General features: G+C 45.9%; 3 protein-coding genes across 7 annotated transcripts; all 3 read left to right on the plus strand.

The window, feature by feature from the left end:
• Nucleotides 1-472: 472 nt before the first annotated feature.
• Nucleotides 473-5,347, plus strand: LOC109770117 (CRM-domain containing factor CFM3, chloroplastic/mitochondrial). The gene is made up of 9 exons (XM_020328831.4): nucleotides 473-1,812; nucleotides 1,960-2,479; nucleotides 2,570-2,700; nucleotides 3,100-3,450; nucleotides 3,610-3,766; nucleotides 3,857-4,149; nucleotides 4,234-4,293; nucleotides 4,384-4,473; nucleotides 4,737-5,347. The coding sequence occupies exons 1-9, from the start codon at nucleotides 580-582 to the stop codon at nucleotides 4,818-4,820; spliced, it is 2,919 nt and encodes a 972-aa protein (XP_020184420.3). The 5' UTR covers nucleotides 473-579; the 3' UTR covers nucleotides 4,821-5,347.
• A 1,205-nt stretch (nucleotides 5,348-6,552) lies between these two features.
• Nucleotides 6,553-13,455, plus strand: LOC109770118 (uncharacterized). Of its 4 annotated transcripts, none has more exons than XM_040390308.3 (19): nucleotides 6,553-7,114; nucleotides 7,211-7,308; nucleotides 7,461-7,596; nucleotides 7,754-7,882; nucleotides 7,957-8,079; nucleotides 8,184-8,287; nucleotides 8,442-8,577; nucleotides 8,733-8,858; nucleotides 8,950-9,051; nucleotides 9,138-9,242; nucleotides 9,339-9,449; nucleotides 9,541-9,672; nucleotides 9,764-9,871; nucleotides 9,964-10,059; nucleotides 11,017-11,200; nucleotides 11,316-11,443; nucleotides 11,564-11,634; nucleotides 11,994-12,125; nucleotides 13,108-13,455. In XM_040390308.3, the coding sequence occupies exons 1-18, from the start codon at nucleotides 6,682-6,684 to the stop codon at nucleotides 12,111-12,113; spliced, it is 2,442 nt and encodes an 813-aa protein (XP_040246242.1). In that variant the 5' UTR covers nucleotides 6,553-6,681; the 3' UTR covers nucleotides 12,114-12,125; nucleotides 13,108-13,455. The 4 variants fall into 4 exon arrangements, with proteins under 4 accessions (XP_040246242.1, XP_040246244.1, XP_020184421.1 ...); XM_040390310.3 differs by having other exon boundaries at nucleotides 9,773-9,871; XM_020328832.4 differs by having other exon boundaries at nucleotides 8,953-9,051.
• A 1,080-nt stretch (nucleotides 13,456-14,535) lies between these two features.
• LOC109770119 (uncharacterized) lies at nucleotides 14,536-18,169 on the plus strand. 2 transcript variants are annotated; one of them, XM_020328836.4, is made up of 4 exons: nucleotides 14,536-14,754; nucleotides 14,894-15,133; nucleotides 15,727-16,648; nucleotides 17,183-18,169. In XM_020328836.4, exons 3-4 carry the CDS (start codon nucleotides 15,747-15,749, stop codon nucleotides 17,679-17,681), a joined length of 1,401 nt encoding a protein of 466 aa, XP_020184425.1. In that variant the 5' UTR covers nucleotides 14,536-14,754; nucleotides 14,894-15,133; nucleotides 15,727-15,746; the 3' UTR covers nucleotides 17,682-18,169. The 2 variants fall into 2 exon arrangements, with proteins under 2 accessions (XP_020184425.1, XP_040246246.1); XM_040390312.3 differs by lacking the exon at nucleotides 14,894-15,133 and having other exon boundaries at nucleotides 14,631-14,754.
• The last annotated feature ends 128 nt before the right edge of the window (nucleotides 18,170-18,297 follow it).

The following is an 18,297-nucleotide window of genomic DNA, read 5'->3' on the forward strand; positions in this document are numbered from 1 at the left end:
CCCTTTTCTTTCCAAGCTGGCTTTGGGGATACGCAAGGACTACTTCAGGAGCCCAGGCAGCTCAAGACCAAGCGGGACGCCAGAGAAAAAGCTAGCCCAGGCAAACTCATGCCCTGCCTCGCCACTCAACTGACCTGGCACACCAACGCAACCTTTCAAGAAGATGAGGGGGGACATCCTGGATCAGATCAAGGAGGTTCGCCTAATGCTTGCTGCTGAAGACAAGAAGATGCTGGCTGATGCGGGTGGACCGCGCCCCGCTGTGACCCTGGGTGACTACGATGCTTAGTTAACTCCCTTTACATGCTCTAGGTTCTCTTCTTCGGAGATGTAACGCACGCATTGGTTGTGGGCCTTTTTGCTTCTTGTCTTTTTGAACATGCAGTACAGCATACTGTTCTCGGTTTCATTTTTCATTAAGTGGAAGGGGGGAAACTCGGGGTGGGGGAGGGCAAAACTCCCCTGATGATCTGGGAAAAAAAAAGCAAGGTCCAACAAGGTAAACCCACGCTATCCTCCTCGTTTCGTCATCTCCCCACCTCCCTCACTCCCTCCCCAAAGCTCCGCTCGTCCCCTCCAATGGCACTGCTCTTCCCGCCCCCGGCCCTCTCACCCAAACCCCCCTTCCCCTCCACCCTCCGATCGACGCGGCCGCGGCGCGCCACCTGCATCGGCAGCGTCTCCTCCCCTCGCCCTCCCGCTTCGGCATCCTCCCCATCCACCTCCTCGCCGTACAAGGCGCCGGCGCTAGACGGCGGCACGGAGATAAGGAAGAAGAAGAAGAGGAACCTGAAGCCGAGCTTCGAGGAGCAGGCGCTCCGCCGCTGGTCCGCGAGGGCGCCCTCCCAGCGCGCCTCCTTCCCCTGGCAGCGGCAGCAGCCGCAGCCGGCTCACCGAGAAAACGAGGGCGCGGAAGATCATGAGCCCAGTAGCGCCACGCTGCGGTCCATCGTGGAGTACTTCGACTACGACTCCTCGGAGGATGGCGGCGGCGGCGTCGGAGAGGGCAAGGACAAGGGCAATGACGGCGTGGCCCACGGCGAGGCGGCCCATGACCGGGACGAAGAGTCGCGTTCCCAACCGACCTACCTTCTTGGGAGCCGGCCGGTCTCCGCGCCGTGGATGCACGGGCAAGAAGGACCCACCGTCGTCGGCCGGCTGCTTTCGGGTCCGGTGGGCGGAGACGAGGAAGAGGCTGTCAGGAATGGTGTGTTCGATGATGAGCTAGATTCGGAGGATGAAGACGAAGAGTGGGTGGACAACAGTGAGGTATTGGAAGAAGAGCCAATGACAGTGAACTTAGAAGAGGAATTGTATGAGGATGAGGATTCTGCTGCGCCGACAACAAGTTCTTCTTTTCCGCTGGATTCTATACTGGAGGACCAAGCTTCCACAGGCGGTGGGTTCGACAGGAATATGAGGCGAAGCAGTGTAAGCTCAATTGTCAACACACTCAGGAATTCGATGGAGGAAAGTGCCACAATTGGGAGCTCCGAAGGGGAAGATTTTGTCCAGAAGCTGGGTTCTGTGCTCCTTCCATGGGAGAGGGAGGAGGGGAATGCGTTTGATGGTGACAATCGAGGGAGGCATAGCAACACCAAGTTGGCGGAGAGGACTATACCGGAACCAGAGCTGCGGAGGCTTAGAGACGCTGCATTGAGGATGAAGGAGAGGATGAGGGTTGGTCCAGGAGGGGTTACACATGCCATTGTGGAGAGCATCCACAGTAAATGGAAGGTGGACGAGGTGGTCAAGATGAGGTTTGAAGGGCCTCCCAGCCTGAACATGAAGAGAACCCATGAGATACTAGAGGTACCCGTTGCATTGGCCTTCTGCGCCCCTTTGATTTGCCTTATCACTACAGCCACAGATTGAGCAAAAGTACGTGTTATTATTTAACGATGCTTTCAGTTCAGTGAAATCTGATAGGCATTTGTGGTCTTTGTTATTGTCAATCAGGACAGGACTGGAGGAACTGTGATATGGAGGTCAGGGAGGTCGATTGTCTTATATCGAGGAATGAACTACAACCTTCGATGCGTGCAGTCATATGCCAAAATTGCGGAAGTTGATTCGTCTGAAAATGCTGGTGATGCCATTGGTGTTGTACCCAGCTCTGAAGAGCATAACTTGCAAAAGCCAACTGTTGAGCATGATTTGCAAAAGCCAATTGTTGAGCGCAATTCGCAAAAGTCAAGTGCAGACGATGTGAAAAGATTGAAATCTATCATGAATTTCTCTCAAGAAGCTACGGAAACATTTGATATCGATAGCTTCTTAGATCAGTTGGGACCACGGTACAAGGATTGGTCTGGTCGCAGCCCCATCCCTGTGGATGCTGACTTGCTTCCCGGTTTAGTTCCAGGGTACAAGCCACCATTTAGGCAACTTCCTTACAGGACTAAAATTAGTTTGAAAGATAAGGAAATGACAGCTTTGCGTAGACTTGCTAGACAAACTGCTCCACATTTCGCTCTAGGTACTGGAGTTTGTGAAGTTGCTTGCTTGTAATTACTTGTACTTAAGCTTCAATTATTTCTTCACACTTTTTTTACATATTTGTGGACAGGGAGAAACAGGGAACACCAAGGCTTGGCTGCTGCTATTGTTAAAGTATGGGAGAAAAGTTCTACTGTAAAGATTGCCATCAAGAGGGGGGTGCCGAACACATGCAACGATAGAATGGCGGAGGAAATCAAGGTAAATCGGACATATTTTAAGATCATTATACCACATTATCGAAATGCTTAAAATCACATGAGATTGCTTTATATGCAGATTTTCTGCTTTTGCTTACTTTTTTTATGAGGATGCAGTATGTTAGCAATTGCCCCTTATGACTGATTCAATATTTATTGCATAAATCATACTGTTTGAAACCTTGAAGAGTGAGTTGCTGAGAAAGCAATTCCATGAATGGATATATTTGTTGTTGTATCTCCTTTTCGTACCGTGCTATGTTTTATCTTCCCCTGTTGATTCTTCTGAAGTATGTTTTGGACTCTGAATATGATCATTGTGTCCCTGCTCACGATACAGCCTATGCATGTTTTTTCATGAGAACGTGTGTCTTGAATCTTTGTAACAAAACACATGCAGAAATTGACAGGAGGAGTACTTGTTTCGAGGAACAAGGAGTATATTATTTTCTATAGGGGAAATGACTTCGTGACTCCTAAAGTAAGGAAGGTCTTGGTGGAACAGCAACAACACGCAATTACTCAGCAGGAACAGGAAGAGCTGGCCAGGCTTAAAGCATCAGCCTCAATTACTGCCATCCCCAAAGCATTAAAGAATCCTCTAGTTGCTGGCACTCTTGCAGAAACTAGAGAAGCCACATCTCGATGGGGAGATTCACTTAATGACGAGCTGAGGAAAAAGGAGAATAATCGTTTGATTTTGGCCAAACATACCTCTCTTTTGAAGAACATGAAGAGAAAACTCATTTTGGTATGTTCTTCAAAATATACATGTAGAGTGGAAGTCCATATTTTCCTATTTTCATTGTTCATTTCCGAGACAGCATTACACTTCCTCTCTCCATATTTAGAAAATCTCATTGCAGTCTATATATAATAAAAATTAATAACAACTCTTTTGTATGTTCAGGCGAAAACAAAGGTTGCAAAAGCAGAGATGGCTTTGGCGAAAGTTCAGGAATATCTCTCTCCAGCAGAGCTTCCAACGGATCTGGAAACTGTTACAGACGAGGAGCGTTTCCTATTCCGCAGAATTGGCCTGAAAATGAAGGCCTTTTTGATGCTTGGTACAACTGAAACTTTTCACATAAAAGTTGCAATGTAGGATGCATAGGGTGAACACTCATGATTTACCTCTATTTGTTAAAATTTCATAGGCAGGCGGGAAGTTTTTGATGGTACTGTGCAAAACATGCACTTCCATTGGAAGCATCGAGAATTGGTCAAAATTGTTGTGAAGGGGAAGACCTTTGAACAAGTTAAACATATTGCTATCTCTCTAGAAGCTGAGAGTGGAGGCGTGCTCATTGCACTCGACAAGACAACAAAAGGATATTCAATCATTTTCTACCGTGGTAAGAACTATAAAAGGCCCCAAGTTTTAAAGCCACGGAACCTATTGACAAGGAGGCGGGCAATGGCACGGTCCATTGAGCTCCAAAGACGAGAGGTAACTCAACCGTAAACTCTGATCCTCCTCTTTTTGTACAATTTGTACTTACCTTTTATATATCGGATGGCTGAACGTTTTCAGGCATTAAATCATCATATCTCAGTTCTGCGACACAAGATCTGGAAGTTAAAGTCACAGCTTGTAAGACAATTTATATCTGATTTCATCGAATCTAATTTTTCCATGTTAACTCTTCTTGATGATGCGCTACACCTTTGTTATCATCATCAGGTACAGATGAGGGCTGCTGGGAGAAAACAGGACGCAGAGTTACTCCAAACGGTTGAGGATGATTTGTCTTCAGATGACGATAATATACAGGTAAATCATGCATGACCAGACTGGCTTAGCAAAATACTCGTTTAGAGAACCGTTTCCCGCAAGCTAGAGTGATCCCTTGCAAGCACTCTCTACAATCACAATGTGCATGTGTCCTTGCATATCGTCTCAGTATCACAGATACTTCAGTTTTTTTAAAAGTACTATCTCAGATACTAATATTAGTCTCGTATGATTTTAATAAGTTGCTTGAGGCGATTACCTCTAAAAACCAAGAGGCTGATAGGTAGCTTCTGCTGTCGCAGGATGAAGGGGATGAAGCTTACCTGCAAACTTACGGCAGCGACGATGAGGACGATGCCGACGATGATTCCAACGAATATCTCTGAGTTGTGACAGTTTTAACCGATGAAACTCCAGGCCACTGTTCTTCCCTCGCGTGGCCACATAGTCAGAACAAGGCACAGTTCCAATCGGTAAGGCGACGCATGGCTCGTGTGGTTTCGACTTCTGCACTGCTACAGCACACCGATAGCATGTCCGTAGCCTTCGACTGAAGATGTTGCCAGTATGTGGTTCATATGGCTTGTTACCACCAATGAGGTTGTAACTTCAGTGGCATCGTTTTGTATTTTGACAAGGAGCTCCTTGTCAAAATGCAGACTCAACGAGGTTTCCTCTAACATATGGCCAAGCTGGTGTTTTTTCGGAAGAGGAGGTTTGCAAGTGGAAGTGTGTATGAACCAGGCTTCGGTGCGTTCCTTCTGCAGCAGCCGTAGATTTTGAAAAAGTAATCCATGTGGTGTTCTTGGTTTGTAGGACTGGACATCTAAAAACATCTTAGAATCCTTTGCATTGTAACTAAATGTAGTGCAAATAAATCGTCAAGGAAAACGTATCTACGGATTGTACAAAACGACAATTCAAAAATCCCATGCGTTTTTTCTTTTCTTTTTTGAATCAATAAAATCCTCCAGAAAACATGATTTGACATCAAATCAATGTACTACAAGGCTTTACGTTTCTCGCGTTTGAAAGGCGCGTTCTACTCATGCGGGATTTCGCAAAAAAAGAAAGAGAAGAAAGGCGTGTTCTACTGAAAAAGGGATTTCACAAAAAAAGAAAGAGAAGAAAGGCGTGTTCTACTGAAAAAGGGATTTCACAAAAAAAGAAAGAGAAGAAAGGCGTGTTCTACGGAAAAAGTACGGGTCTGCTACGCGTCGGCCGGCGGATCCTTTTAAAAGATCCGCCGCCTCGCGAGCCGTTGGATGTGACACAGATCTAGCGGGGTGAACTTCTTTTCTCTACTTTGCAACAAAGACCTTGTTGCAGAAACATTTGTAACAGAGATTGTGTTGTAGAATTTTTGCGCAACAGATATTGTGTTGCAGAATTTTTTTGCAACACAGGTTTTGTTGCATATTTTTCTTTTGCAACATAGGTCTTGTTGCCATTTTTTTTTGCAACAACGGTCTTTTTTGCACATTTATTTTTTGCAACAGCAGTGATGTTGCATAAGTGGACGGGCGCTGTCGATCGAGAAGAGGGAGGAGGAGAGAGGGTGAGTGGTGGTGGAGGCGGCCGACGACGACGACGGCGGAGCATGTGCTCGCCGGCACCAGTGGTGGCACAACAAGGGTGCTCGCGACGATGCGGCTGGACGAAGGAGAGAAGAGGGAGGAGGAGATAGGGTTGATGGTGGTGGAGGCGGTCGACGCCCGCGACGGCAGAGCGCGTGCTCGCCGGCGTCAACGGTGGCACAACGGGGGTGCTCGGCGTGGCGCGACGGAGGTGCTCGCCGGCGTCAGCGGTGGCGCATCGGAGGTGCTTTGGAGGAGCACGGGTAGTGGCTGCTCTGGAGGGGGGTCCAGATTCGGATCCCGCAACACATCAGTTGTTATGGTGGGAGAAATCGCAACAACCGCTTAGTTGCAAAAACTAGCCTAGGTAATAGGTTTACTCTAGCCATCTTATTAAAATCTAATCCAACAGCTACGGAGATGGCGAATGCACGTGTTGTGCTTCGTCGGGTGATCCCAATCATTTCCCAAAAAGTATCCTGAACAATGGCCGTGTGATCCGTCTGTTTGGCACAGAATACGTCTTCGGCAGGGCTGGGCTTTAGTGCTTTACGCCTTTACCATTTCAGCGCCCCGCTGCTTCGCTCGCTTTGTGAGGGAGTTCCCTCTTCTCTTCTCCCCTTCTCGAATTTTGAATTCCCATCGAATTTCACCAATCCCCCACTCCGCCATGGACCCGGAGCCGCGGCGGTGGGCGGCGACGTACACCACGCAGCTGAGGCAGAAGCGCAAGGCCTACCACGACGGGGTCCTCCTCCTCCGCCCGGACTCCCGCCGCCTCGTCCTCCTCGACGACGCCGGTGTCACCATCGACGCCAGGTCCCTCCGCGCCGGCGAGTCCGTGTCCGAGGGCGCCTCCGTCGAGTTCCCGTGCCACCTCGTCGACGTCGGCGAGGCCCAGCGCGTCCCCACCACCGCCCGCCCCGGAAGGCCCTCCGAGCCCGCCGCTCCCAGAGCCGCCCACCGCGGCGGCGCCAGGGCGCGTCAGAGCGCGGCCAACACCTGCGCTCCCCGCGCGTTCGTGAAACCTCCCAAGAGCGGCGCCGGCAAGACCGAAGCCACGGGCTCCGGCTGCGCCAGGTCCGCCGGTTCGACGTCCCAAGGTTTGCGCGCCACCTGTTCTACGTATGTCCTGCGGAGGCTGAACAAGCTGGCTCTACCCCGAGGGCTGAACAAGTAGGGTGCGCTTTTGTTTGCAGAGTGGAGCGCGATGTACACCACCCAGGTTTCGCAGAAGGCTAAGAGGTATCACGACGGTTTCCTGAAGCTCGTTCAATCTGGGTTGTATTCCAAGCAGGTAGGATGCAATGCACATCTCTGATAAGTGTTTTCCATTTGTATATCGAAGGTCGGAGATGCTAATTAGTAACCATAGGCTGATTGGCATGTGATCAGTTTATTTCGGGTGATAAAATGTCATGAATCATCGTGTGAATTAAAATGTTTCAGATCGTTTTGCTGGATGAAGAGGGCCAAGTACTGGGGACCAGGCACCTCAAGTCAGGGGAGTGTGTGGAAAGCGGCAAGAAATGCAGTTTTCCTGGCTATCTGATTGAGATCGGCAAGGCCACAAATCTAAACAAAGGTTGGTTTCGTACATCTAGTATAGATAGACTTCTGTTACGAATATGCGCGTGTGCCTGCTGAGACTTTCTGACTTGTTGCGAGTTATAGAAAAATCCTAGAGAACGTTTTCTTTGCTGTCACTGAAAGGATGTGTTTCTGCATTGATAAATATGAAGGTGGAGATCCTAAATCTTCAGAAGAACACATGATGCAGACAAGACCAAAGGGAGTGGAGAATGCGAATAGCAAAATGGGAATTGGAACAACAAGTTCCCTGAAATTCATCAGTCCACAGAAGTTCCATTGTAGGTGGACTTGAAGTTACACATCCTTCCAGCATATCACAGTGAGAACCTCATTTGTCTCAGCAATTTTGTAGGTTTTGACAAGAGTAAATCAGAAGCCACTTCTAGTTCTAACAAGCCAGAGCTTGGAAAGAGTGAAGTTGCAGCTGCTGGCAGCACAGGGAGCCTTATGGGTTCGGCAGACTCAAGTTTCAAAGGTTAATTTGTAGCCTCCCGTATAAACGATGCTTGTGCTTTGAACATGTAATGTATTATTTTTATTATATATTGAGGCTTATATGGAATGTGCATCCTTTTGTAGAAGTGGAATGGAGTGTCTTATACACCGCCCAACTAATTCAAAAGGCAAAGAAGTTTCATGATGGCGTTATAAGGCTTGTCCAAGCTGGTCCAAATGTAAAGCAGGTTAGCAACTAACGCTCAGTTCTTAATGGACATGCTAATTTGAGGTTGGTGTTTTATGATAGCTTTAACAGAGGAGATGCTGTTGGATTATATCAAATCAAATGCTGTGATGACTGTACAAAGGTGTTTTTAGCTGTATTAACTGTATTTTCAGATTCTTTTACTGGATGAAGAAGGTGGAGTGCTTGGCACCAGATATTTCAATTCAGGTGAATCTATTGAATGTGGAAAGAGATGTCAGTTTCCTAATTATATTATCGAAGTCACTGAGCTCAGAAATAAAATGAAAGGTTAGTTTCGTTCATGCTTAAGGACAGTCATTTTTGTATACAGTTTTCCACTTATAATTCTGCATCTGCAAATAGGTGAGTTCTACTTATAGAAACATACTTTTTTTGTTCTGTGACATGTGAGATTTCTTATTAGTTTGCTAATTTGTATGCAGATGTAGAACATACACATGCTGCTGGGGAGGCTTCAAGTCACACAGTGCCTAAGAATGGAGAGAACACGCGTGAAAAGGATGACAAAAGTAAATCTCCAAAGTTTGTTAGTCCATTCAGGCTCCATGGTATGTGATCACAAGGTTACACGAACATTGGATGTGTCTTCCTGCTTACCACATATTCTATTTGCAATCATTCATCTGTCTCCACAATTAGCAGATCATCGGAAGACTAAAACAAGAAGCACTACCGACTCTAACAAGCCACAGGTCGGAAAATCAGCATGTAGTAACGTGGGCGATCCACTTAACTATCATGGTAGCTGAGCTTAACTTAATAATCAGTTTGTTCTATTTTCTGCTGCATGTATATCTTAATGTAGTAAAGCCGCTGTTTGTTTCCAGTATTTACAGATCTTCAGAGGGGTAAACCAGATTGCACGGTTGGTTACAGAAGAACAGACCTGGGGTCAACATCTAGTGACATCGATAATCAACATAAATTCAATGGTACCTGGGCTTAATTTTACACACTATTTCTAATACTTATGCAGTTGATTATATACTTTTATGTAGTGAGACACTGAGACTGCTGGTGGTTTCCAGATTTTGCAGATAACCAGAGGGGCACATCAGAATTTTCTACCAGCAAATCAACATTTAATGACCTGGGAAAATCAGCATTTGGTGGCATGGATGATCCACATAAATTTGATGGTACTTGGGATTAATTTTACGCCTTGTTACTATTTCTGCAGCTTCTTGTATACTTTTATGTAGTGAGAGTGAGACTGCTGGTGGTTTCCAGATTTTGCAGACACCCAGAGGGGTACATCAGGATTTTCTACCAGTTATAACCGGCCAGAAGTTGGCAAATCAACATTTAATGACCTGGGAAAATCAACATTTGGTGGCATGGATGATCCGCATAAATTTGATGGTACTTGGGATTAATTTTACGCACCATTACTATTTCTGCAGCTTCTTGTACACTTTTATGTAGTGAGAGTGAGACTGCTGATGGATTCCAGATTTTGCAGATATCCATAGGGGTAAGTCAGGATTTTCTACCAGCTATAACCGGCCAGAAGTTGACAAATCAATTCTTAATAGAATGGATGATCCACTAAAATTTTGTGGTACTTGGACTTGATGCTCATACTTTCATCCTAGCTCTACTACTGGCTGGTGTTTGAATGCAAAAATAACCATGTTTCTCCACAATTTGCAGGTCTTCGGGATGGGAAATCAGTGTGTCCCACTAGTTTTGTCGGGAGAGAGGTTGGAAAATTAACATTTGGCAACGCTGATGATTCTTTACGGACTGGTTTGTACACCTTTACTGAACTGCTAGCTTAAATATCTTTGCATAGTTCCTTCCAGACAAGACAAATAGGAAGAAAAATAGGTTAGTTTGTTATGCACCTGTGGTGAATGCCACAAGGACAGTGGACTTTTGAGAGGCAATTTACTGCTATTCCTTGGACTAGCCAAGAATCATGGATACACACCTCAAATATGACAATCCGATCAGTTGTTATACAAAGAGTGAACATATTAACATGCAAAACAGTAACTGGTTACCATTTATGAAACAGATTACAGCTGGCATTGTGTAATATTCCGTACATAACATGTAACGCCAAAGTTAATGGTGAACAAGTAGGGTTTTTTATTCGAGACTAATGCTCAGCTAAGGCGGGTTCGAGTAACTCCACAGTACCAACTCCAAATTAGTTTGATATAGGTGTCAATTAGCAGTTCAGGATGTTTGATTGCTTGCACCGTGAACTCGTGAAGTGTTCAGTTACATAGCACTGTGAAGCAACTGTTGCAGAGTCGTGATGTATGGAAAATGGTTCTTCCTTATTTCCTTTAATTCGCTTGATAGGTAAATAGTAAATCTAGATACATGATTCTGTAAACATTACAAGCATTAAAATTTGAAACAGCCGTGGTCTATTCTTCAGTTATGCACATTTTCCTCAACTTGTTCTTGCTTATTACCAGAAGACTAATTGACAATCAAAGTTCCGAACGTCATAATTTAGAAACAAGTACTTAAAGAGTCCCCACAGTGCTGCACTAGTTATTGCAAAGTAAGATGCTCATTCTGAAGGAAATATTGTTTCGCAAGGTGCCTGCTTGATCCTTGTGGTATCAACTTGGATGGCTTGCACAACTACTCCAATTCATGTTTATTGATGTGTTTGCACAAGTACTCCAATTCATGTATATTCATGTGTTTTTATATTAATAACAATAACATCATTTTGATCTATAGCTTCCCAAATACTATCTATCATGAAGCCCCCAGCTGGATTGTCTCACTTCGCTACCCAGCTTCGTACATCTGTGCAATCTTGCTTGAAGCTGGATACTGCACAGGCAAAGAACTCAGTAATCACTCATAATAGGAATGAATTATCAGGGAATGCGTATCGAAGTTACAATCATCAGGCCATCATGTAAGATGTTAATGCTTTGTTTCATGTTTAAATCCTACAATATTGCTTTACAGTGAAGCTCCAGCATGACAAATAGAATAACAAGTGAATATTGACACTAATGATGCTTCTGTAGGAAACCACCAGCTTTTGATGCTTCGGACTTGGAATTGATAGATCTCCCAGGATCTGAGATGTGCAATGCAAACGAGCAGAAACTAGAATCGTCAGGCAATCTTAACACTGTAAACTGTAATGGTACAGGTAAGTTTGCTTCAGTGAATTTACTTGCACCGAGACCAGCTTATACATCTTACAAAGTGTCCGTGCCAGTGCCACCGAGACTAAACGACAAATGCTGCCATACTGGTCTGTACTTGACAGGTTCTGCGCCAATTTCGAATGTCACTAGCATGCCAAACTTGCGAGAAGACAAAAGTGGAACTGCAGATCAGGTTTGCACCCTATGCTGTCGAAATTTTCCCTGAGGCCTTGTTCGGTTCCTTCAGATTTGAAGGGGTTTGGAGGGGATTGAGAGGGATTAAATCCCCTACAAGTCAAAATCCACCTCAATCCCCTCCAATCCCCTTGTGGGAGGGATTAACCGAACAAGCCTGAGGAGGAAAGTTTTAACACTGAATTTGAGGAAGTTACTGCTTCAGCTTACTGTCAAAATATTGTGCGCCCACAGCTGCAGTTTCATTATCATCAGATCAGGCTATGGAAGTTCTAATTTTAGTGTTACGTCATAAAAAAATTCTTGCACATACTATGTTATGTTAGTCGTTTGACGTGTGCCATTGTGCGTCTGCAGCTCGGCGCAAATAACACAGCAGAGGACCCCAAATATGACAGTGGCCCTTCTCGTACATGTAGAGATCCCACGATCCAGGATTTGATAGATGACTGCCCTTCTTTTGATCTTGGCTTCTAATGGAAGTGGAAGGTACAGCTCTATTTTGTACTCGTACTGCATAATCTTTACTCCTACAAAGATGTCTACCTCTCTCCTATCTTCGTCAGCAATTTGTATGCCGCCCCTGACCCTGCTCCTCCTTATTGATAGAGCCAGATACTATATGATTTTATTATTTATAATAACTTAGGGACAACTTGCTAGTCACATTAGATAACATAATCTGGGATATTTGCTTCGCATATTGCACATAGTGAAGCATGTCTGAACTTGACCGATCTCGAAGCGCATGCTTTACTTGCACAAAACTCGTATTTTGGGCATGTTTGACATGCCGCGTTTTGAAGCCACAAATCAGGATGAAAGTAAAAAAATCTTGAAATATCTTCCGTGGCAAACTTCAGTTCTGATAGGCATATGGGACATATAGCCAAGGAAACGCAGCTTCTGTGAAGACATGAACCGGTCACCATCGACCATCCATGACTTGGTAGAATCATACTGACATACGTAACGAAAACCCACGCCTTTCACAGCAGCACAGTAGAAGTTTCTGCCGCCCCTTTCATCTCGCCGGCAGCTGGTCACTGCAGCACGTGGTGGTGAATTGGATTCACGCGCCTACGTCCCAGTCGTGGACCAACAGCTGCTGGATCTATCTATGTACTGTTGGTTAGGTAAAACCACCGGCTGCTACATGCCCAATAGAGAGCATGCAGGCTGCAGCTCACAGCCCAATACATACGAGGCAACTTCCGAGGCCTAACCCGTGTACACTTGTTCGCTTCTCTGCTGCTGGACGGGAAGCTGTGCACAGCTTTTGCACGTTCTCTAAAAGCCTTGCACGTAACAGGAAAACGCACAGCCTGTGGCAAGCCAAAGATTGCTCTGTACAGTCCATTCGAGATGTACGCTCGGACGGCTTCGGAAACGAAAATATCTGTGCAGAAACTGCTGACTCCTGTGGTTTCCTTTGCTTGCTTGCTGAGCTTTGCTTTGGCATTGTATGCAGGGTGCCGTGCATGGCTTGGGCGGGCTGTGTCACGAAACGATCAAATCTCTTGATTGTTGGCGAGAGATCGGGCAAAAGCAGCAGTTTTTCTCAGGAAATTAAGCGCGTTGAGCGGGGAGAAGGACGACCTTACGTGTGGGTGGCCATGATTGCGCACTCTGCAGTTTTACTCTCGTCTTTTGCAGTATATATAGCATGGCCTTTTGTTTTGATATGTTGGTTTTTTTATAGCTTGCCGCATATAGCATGGCCTTTTGTTTATAAAATCATAGAGACTAGAACATGTGTTCGCAGTGAAAAGCCATGGATGCTGTTTATAGAATGGAAATCTTGTGGAGACTTTGCTTAGTTCTTTTACATTGTCGGCGATTTTGTGGAAATCAATGTTGTCGGTACTGGTTTCAACAACAGAAAATCCATACGGGCTTGTTTGATTCACAAGGTATCAAAGACATAGTAAGAAAATAAAATAAGAATAGGAAGAATAAAAAAATTCAAAATGTCACGTATTCTTAAATTCTAGCATATGACTAGAAAACTACAGAATTAGCAGCAAATAGTGTTTGATGCACTGCAACAAAAGTAAAGTGGACCAAACAATCTGCACAGACAAAAACTTGGGATAAAATTTATTTTGGTTTTGCTATTTATCAGATACCTGAAATTTTTCCAGGCGCCGGTCACCTCTTCCTTCCTTCCAACCCCACCGGAGAAGAAGAGAACTCGCCGGAGAAGCAATTGCCCCATTATCTATCTTAGGGTGAGTCATTTTCTCATTATCTATCTTAGGGGGTGGGTGTGCAGGGGATCGCCGGAGTTGTGCGGCGGGGCTTAGAGGGATGGCCGAGGTGGCGGCAAGCAGTGACGATGGGGGAAGGTTGAAGGGAGGGCGGGGCGGCGAGGTGGTATGCGGTAGCGCCCGCCGGCCGCGGAGGGTGGAGGCAGGTGAATGGGGCAGGGTAGGCTGGGGGTTGCGGGAGGAAGAAGATAAACAGTGACAGCACGTTTCTAACTGTTGGATATTGATCTGATGGCCTAAATCGTAAGTGACTGACATGAATCTCTATTTCGGGTGCTTGGTCCCAATTTATTTATGTGAAATTCCTTTGAACCTAAGGACATCCGCAGAGGGTTTTTTTTAATAGTAGAATGTTAAAGAGGTCTACTTTAACTGCTCGAATACACACATACATGTAAATAATGATCTAAACGCTTTTATATTAATTTATGGAGGAAGTATTTATTTAGTGTATTGTTTTTGGGAGGTGGAGTGAGTCACACACCCGGCTCAAGTGGAAGGTGATGTGGCGGCATCAGCGGGGCACACACGTCCCCACACACACCGCCCCCTGGCTACCCCACCCCTTACACCACTCCAAGCAGAAAACAGCAGCAAATTATAATAATATAAGTTAGAAAATAAAACAAAAGAGACGAGGAGAGAGAAACCTATGGATAGGATTCCACAGATTCCCATCGAGATCGAGAAGGCACGGATCCTCCCAGTCCCATTCCCCCTTCGCTCGCCCCCAGAAACGGAAAACCGGAATAAAATCGTAGTCAAAGACGAACGGAGAGAACGAACAGACCAGCAGCGGAAATCCAGCGAAGCACGGCGCGGCGCTGTCAGCCGGCCAGCCAGCCAAGGTAAGAAGAGGCGCTTGCGCTTGCGCGCCTAACAAAAATGACGAGAAAATTTTCTTTTCAATTTTATTTACAAGTAACTAAAATATCTATCTTTGCGTCTGATTGTTCCCCTTTGCTTTGCTTTCACGTCATTCTCCAGAGGGGGCAGACAAGCAACGCAAGAGACCTCCCGATCCCCTGCCCGCAGTCTCCGCTCCCCGGTTTCCCCCTTCTCCATTTATTAGGGGCACGTTCACTTGTTGATCCAGCTACTTCACCTTGCTAGCTGGGGATCGGCGTCTCCCCTCCTCGCCGCTCAAGTTTCCAAGCGCCTGGCTCGAATCTACTTCACGTGGGTGGGGCTCGCTCATCCCACCTCCGCTTCTTGCCGCCGATCCAGGTCAAGCACCTTCGCCTGAAAATTTTCTTGGGATGTCGTCAATGATTGTCCATGTCATGCGATTATTTCATGGAGCCGAGTTTTCTTGGAATTAAACAAGATAGGAGTCCGGGCAGTTCCCCGGGCCAGATCCAGCCGCCATGATTAGTCCCCTCACTCGGTAGGGGTCGGGGGGTCTGTCGGCGGTACTCGCGTAATCTTTTACTACTGCTTCCCTTCCAAAGTTGCACTCCCGCTGGAATCAGTAGTAATGGTTGCCTTCTTCTTGGCCATGGCCCATGGGTGGACATTTCTGTGCTTCAACGTTGCTTGCTTGCTTTGGGGAAGCGACATAGATAGTGCTATCATATACTGCACCGTAGCAGTGGCACTGTCCTATATCTGGCATCTAAATTGTTCCTGACACCAAGTAAATTAATCATGGACGTTTGTGAATGGTTTGTCCAATAATTTTGGGAATGCTTGTGAATTATTATGCATGTTACGTTGTGGCTCTCATCTCTTATATATAGAGAGAACGTTTTGCTGATACTGTTTTCACTTCGAAACAAGTACTATGAGCTAATGCTGATGGTCAACTTTCTGATGGGCAGATCCTTGACATGCGAGACTGATGGCGGCGGCAGAAGCGAGAGCTGCTTGGCAACGGGCCGCCAACCGCTGCCTATTTCAGGAGGATGCAAAGAGGGCTCCGAAACTGGCCTGCTGTCCACCGTCGATGCAACAGCATGAAGCAAACAGCGGGAACCCCACCAGTCCGCGAGACTGCCACATCCCAAACTTCATGCATCTGAACTGGAACCCGATGAACTCCAATCAGCCGATAGATGCGTGGTTTCTTCAGCTGCAGCCCAATTTCGGGTGCCACAAGGTGCTTTCTGGTGACCATCTGAATTACATGGGCGGAGAAGCCAATGTGAAGAAAGTGGACAGTTTCTCGCCCGTCTCTACGCTTGACGACATCAACACGAAGAAGAGCGAGTGCCCTTCTGAGCCGCCATGGATGGTCTCAACAGCTTTTATGAAGCAAACATCTGAAGCACCTTGCGAAGGGTGCCCTCAAACGAGTCTCAAGTGCAGAGGAAATTCCAATAACTTCCTTCACGAGGATAAAGAGGTTATGGACTTCAATACTTTTGACCCTTTGTTTCCGAAGAAACCAAAGAAGGCATGCTATGAGATGGATCCACCTTGGGAACAAGACAGGAAGTCTCAGCCCTGGTGGCAAGTAGCTGACGAGGAAGGATTGGCTTCGCTTGTTGCAGAAAGAGCAATGCAGCACATTGAGAACAACGATCTGCCAAAACCCACTCAGATAGTGCGTATTCATGGGGCAAAATTGAACGGCCATGAAAGCAAGGATGGCTGTGGGAAATCATCATCTTCTTCTGGTAAAGAGTCGCAGCCTCAACTACACGACACTATGATGTGCAGCTATAGCCTCTCAAGCACCAATGAGATGAATTCATCTGACGGTGGAGGCTGGCAACAGTCTCACAAAAATGATGCGCATGGGTATGTGTGGTTTCATTTGTCTTGTTTCATAACCATCAAAACTACAACTAGGTGTCCTCCTTTGTAGATTTGCCCGCCATATGTACTTTCTTTTCTTTTATTATGTAGTTTTTCACTACAAGGAATCTTTTATAGCTCCATTATCTACATATTACACCCAACCCTAGTTAGGCTGAAATTAAAGGAACAGGCTGTTAATTTTGCTCCAGTCTGTATATATGCAGTGAATCTCTGTCAGTCCTTTGTGCGTTGTCATAATCAAAATTGCAAGCCAGTTAAACTTGTTTTCGGTAATTTTGCGACAAGAACAAAAAACTTATTATGGATAAAAGTTAAATGCGCCCGGGTAAAAGTTGACTGAATTTAAGTTTAATGTAATTTGGCATCATGTCCACTGATGTCCATTTTATGCCTCTTTTGTATATTGTTATTATGTTATTCCTGGAAATGCCTGAGGTGCCCTTTCCTTTCATCCAAGCTTCTTCCAGATTTCTGTGCATTTATTTATATCATTACATTACATTTGAAATGCAGGGGCACGCAGGATTCATATAGTAGTGGTGATCACACACCAGGCAGCAAGCCCACATATCAGAATCAGAAAGACGCCGAGAGGGCCCAGCTACTGGACGCTCTTCGCCATTCGCAGACACGGGCTAGGGAAGCCGAGGTGGCTGCCAAGAATGCTCATGATGAGAAAGACCATGTCGTCAAGCTATTGTTTCGTCAGGCCTCGCACCTCTTTGCGTGTAAGCAGTGGCTGAAAATGCTGCAGCTGGAGAACATATGCCTCCAGCTCAGGTTGAAAGAGCATCAGATAGCAGCCATGTTCCCGGAGCTTCCCTGGACGGTGATGAAGGAGGAGAAGGTGGACCCAGAAGGGGAGCGAAAAGGCAGGGCAAAGAAGAAAGGCAGGAGGCAGAACAAGGAAGGTGGCTTCTGCAAGGCCATCATGTTTGCAGTTGGCGTAGGCATCGTTGGTGCAGGATTGCTCCTTGGCTGGACCTTTGGGTGGCTGCTGCCCAGGTTGTAAGTTCTTCTACCTAGCGTGCAGTTCGACGAATAGGTGGTAGGTAAAGCTCCCGATATCTGCTTTGTGGAGTAGGAGGATGAAATGATGGAATTCTTAGAACCACTTGTATTTGGAAGCCTTGCTGGTGATATCTCTCCACGGTCCACGCCACGCCTTTGTGTATATATAGGAAGGGTTTTAGTGTACATATTTGCCAGAGATGGGTATTTCTGGCACACCTGTTGGTTCCATGGGTGATGGGTTGAAGGTGTAAATAGTGTGCCTGAGTGGTGGTGGAACTCCAAAATCAGTCGACTTGAACGGTGTGTAAGCCTGTACTGTAAGTATGTCTGTTTAGACAATGTGTACTGCAAGCATATGTAACTTTGTTGTATTCTTGATGTAAGAGGAGTTGTATTAGTCGCTGGTTGGTAGCGACTACATGTAAACCTGGGCTGTAAGCCTATAACTTGGTTCTTTGTTTAATGTATGTAAGAGAAGTTGTATTACTCAGCTTGGTGTTGACTAACTGAGCACACAATTTGGTGGCAATTTCATCTTTTTGTTGTTGTTGTTGGTGATAATTTGAAGTTACCTAGAGCTATTTTAATCTCAGAAACCAAATTTATCAAGCAGT

This window comes from Aegilops tauschii, chromosome 5 (assembly GCF_002575655.3).
Source record: "Aegilops tauschii subsp. strangulata cultivar AL8/78 chromosome 5, Aet v6.0, whole genome shotgun sequence".
NCBI classification, from domain to species: domain Eukaryota; kingdom Viridiplantae; phylum Streptophyta; class Magnoliopsida; order Poales; family Poaceae; genus Aegilops; species Aegilops tauschii.

What these genes read in the sequence shown, in the direction of transcription:
- LOC109770119 (XM_020328836.4), top strand. Translation starts at nt 15,747, where the DNA reads ATGGCGGCGGCAGAAGCGAGAGCTGCTTGGCAACGGGCCGCCAACCGC. An exon ending in CACAAAAATGATGCGCATGG is followed by an intron (nt 16,649 to 17,182) that starts GTATGTGTGGTT and finishes TTTGAAATGCAG; the next exon opens with GGGCACGCAGGATTCATATA.
- LOC109770117 (XM_020328831.4), top strand. Translation starts at nt 580, where the DNA reads ATGGCACTGCTCTTCCCGCCCCCGGCCCTCTCACCCAAACCCCCCTTC. An exon ending in TTGAGCTCCAAAGACGAGAG is followed by an intron (nt 4,150 to 4,233) that starts GTAACTCAACCG and finishes GAACGTTTTCAG; the next exon opens with GCATTAAATCATCATATCTC. An exon ending in GGAAGTTAAAGTCACAGCTT is followed by an intron (nt 4,294 to 4,383) that starts GTAAGACAATTT and finishes TATCATCATCAG; the next exon opens with GTACAGATGAGGGCTGCTGG.
- LOC109770118 (XM_040390308.3), top strand. Translation starts at nt 6,682, where the DNA reads ATGGACCCGGAGCCGCGGCGGTGGGCGGCGACGTACACCACGCAGCTG. An exon ending in TGATCCACTAAAATTTTGTG is followed by an intron (nt 9,872 to 9,963) that starts GTACTTGGACTT and finishes CACAATTTGCAG; the next exon opens with GTCTTCGGGATGGGAAATCA. An exon ending in AAAGTGGAACTGCAGATCAG is followed by an intron (nt 11,635 to 11,993) that starts GTTTGCACCCTA and finishes GTGCGTCTGCAG; the next exon opens with CTCGGCGCAAATAACACAGC.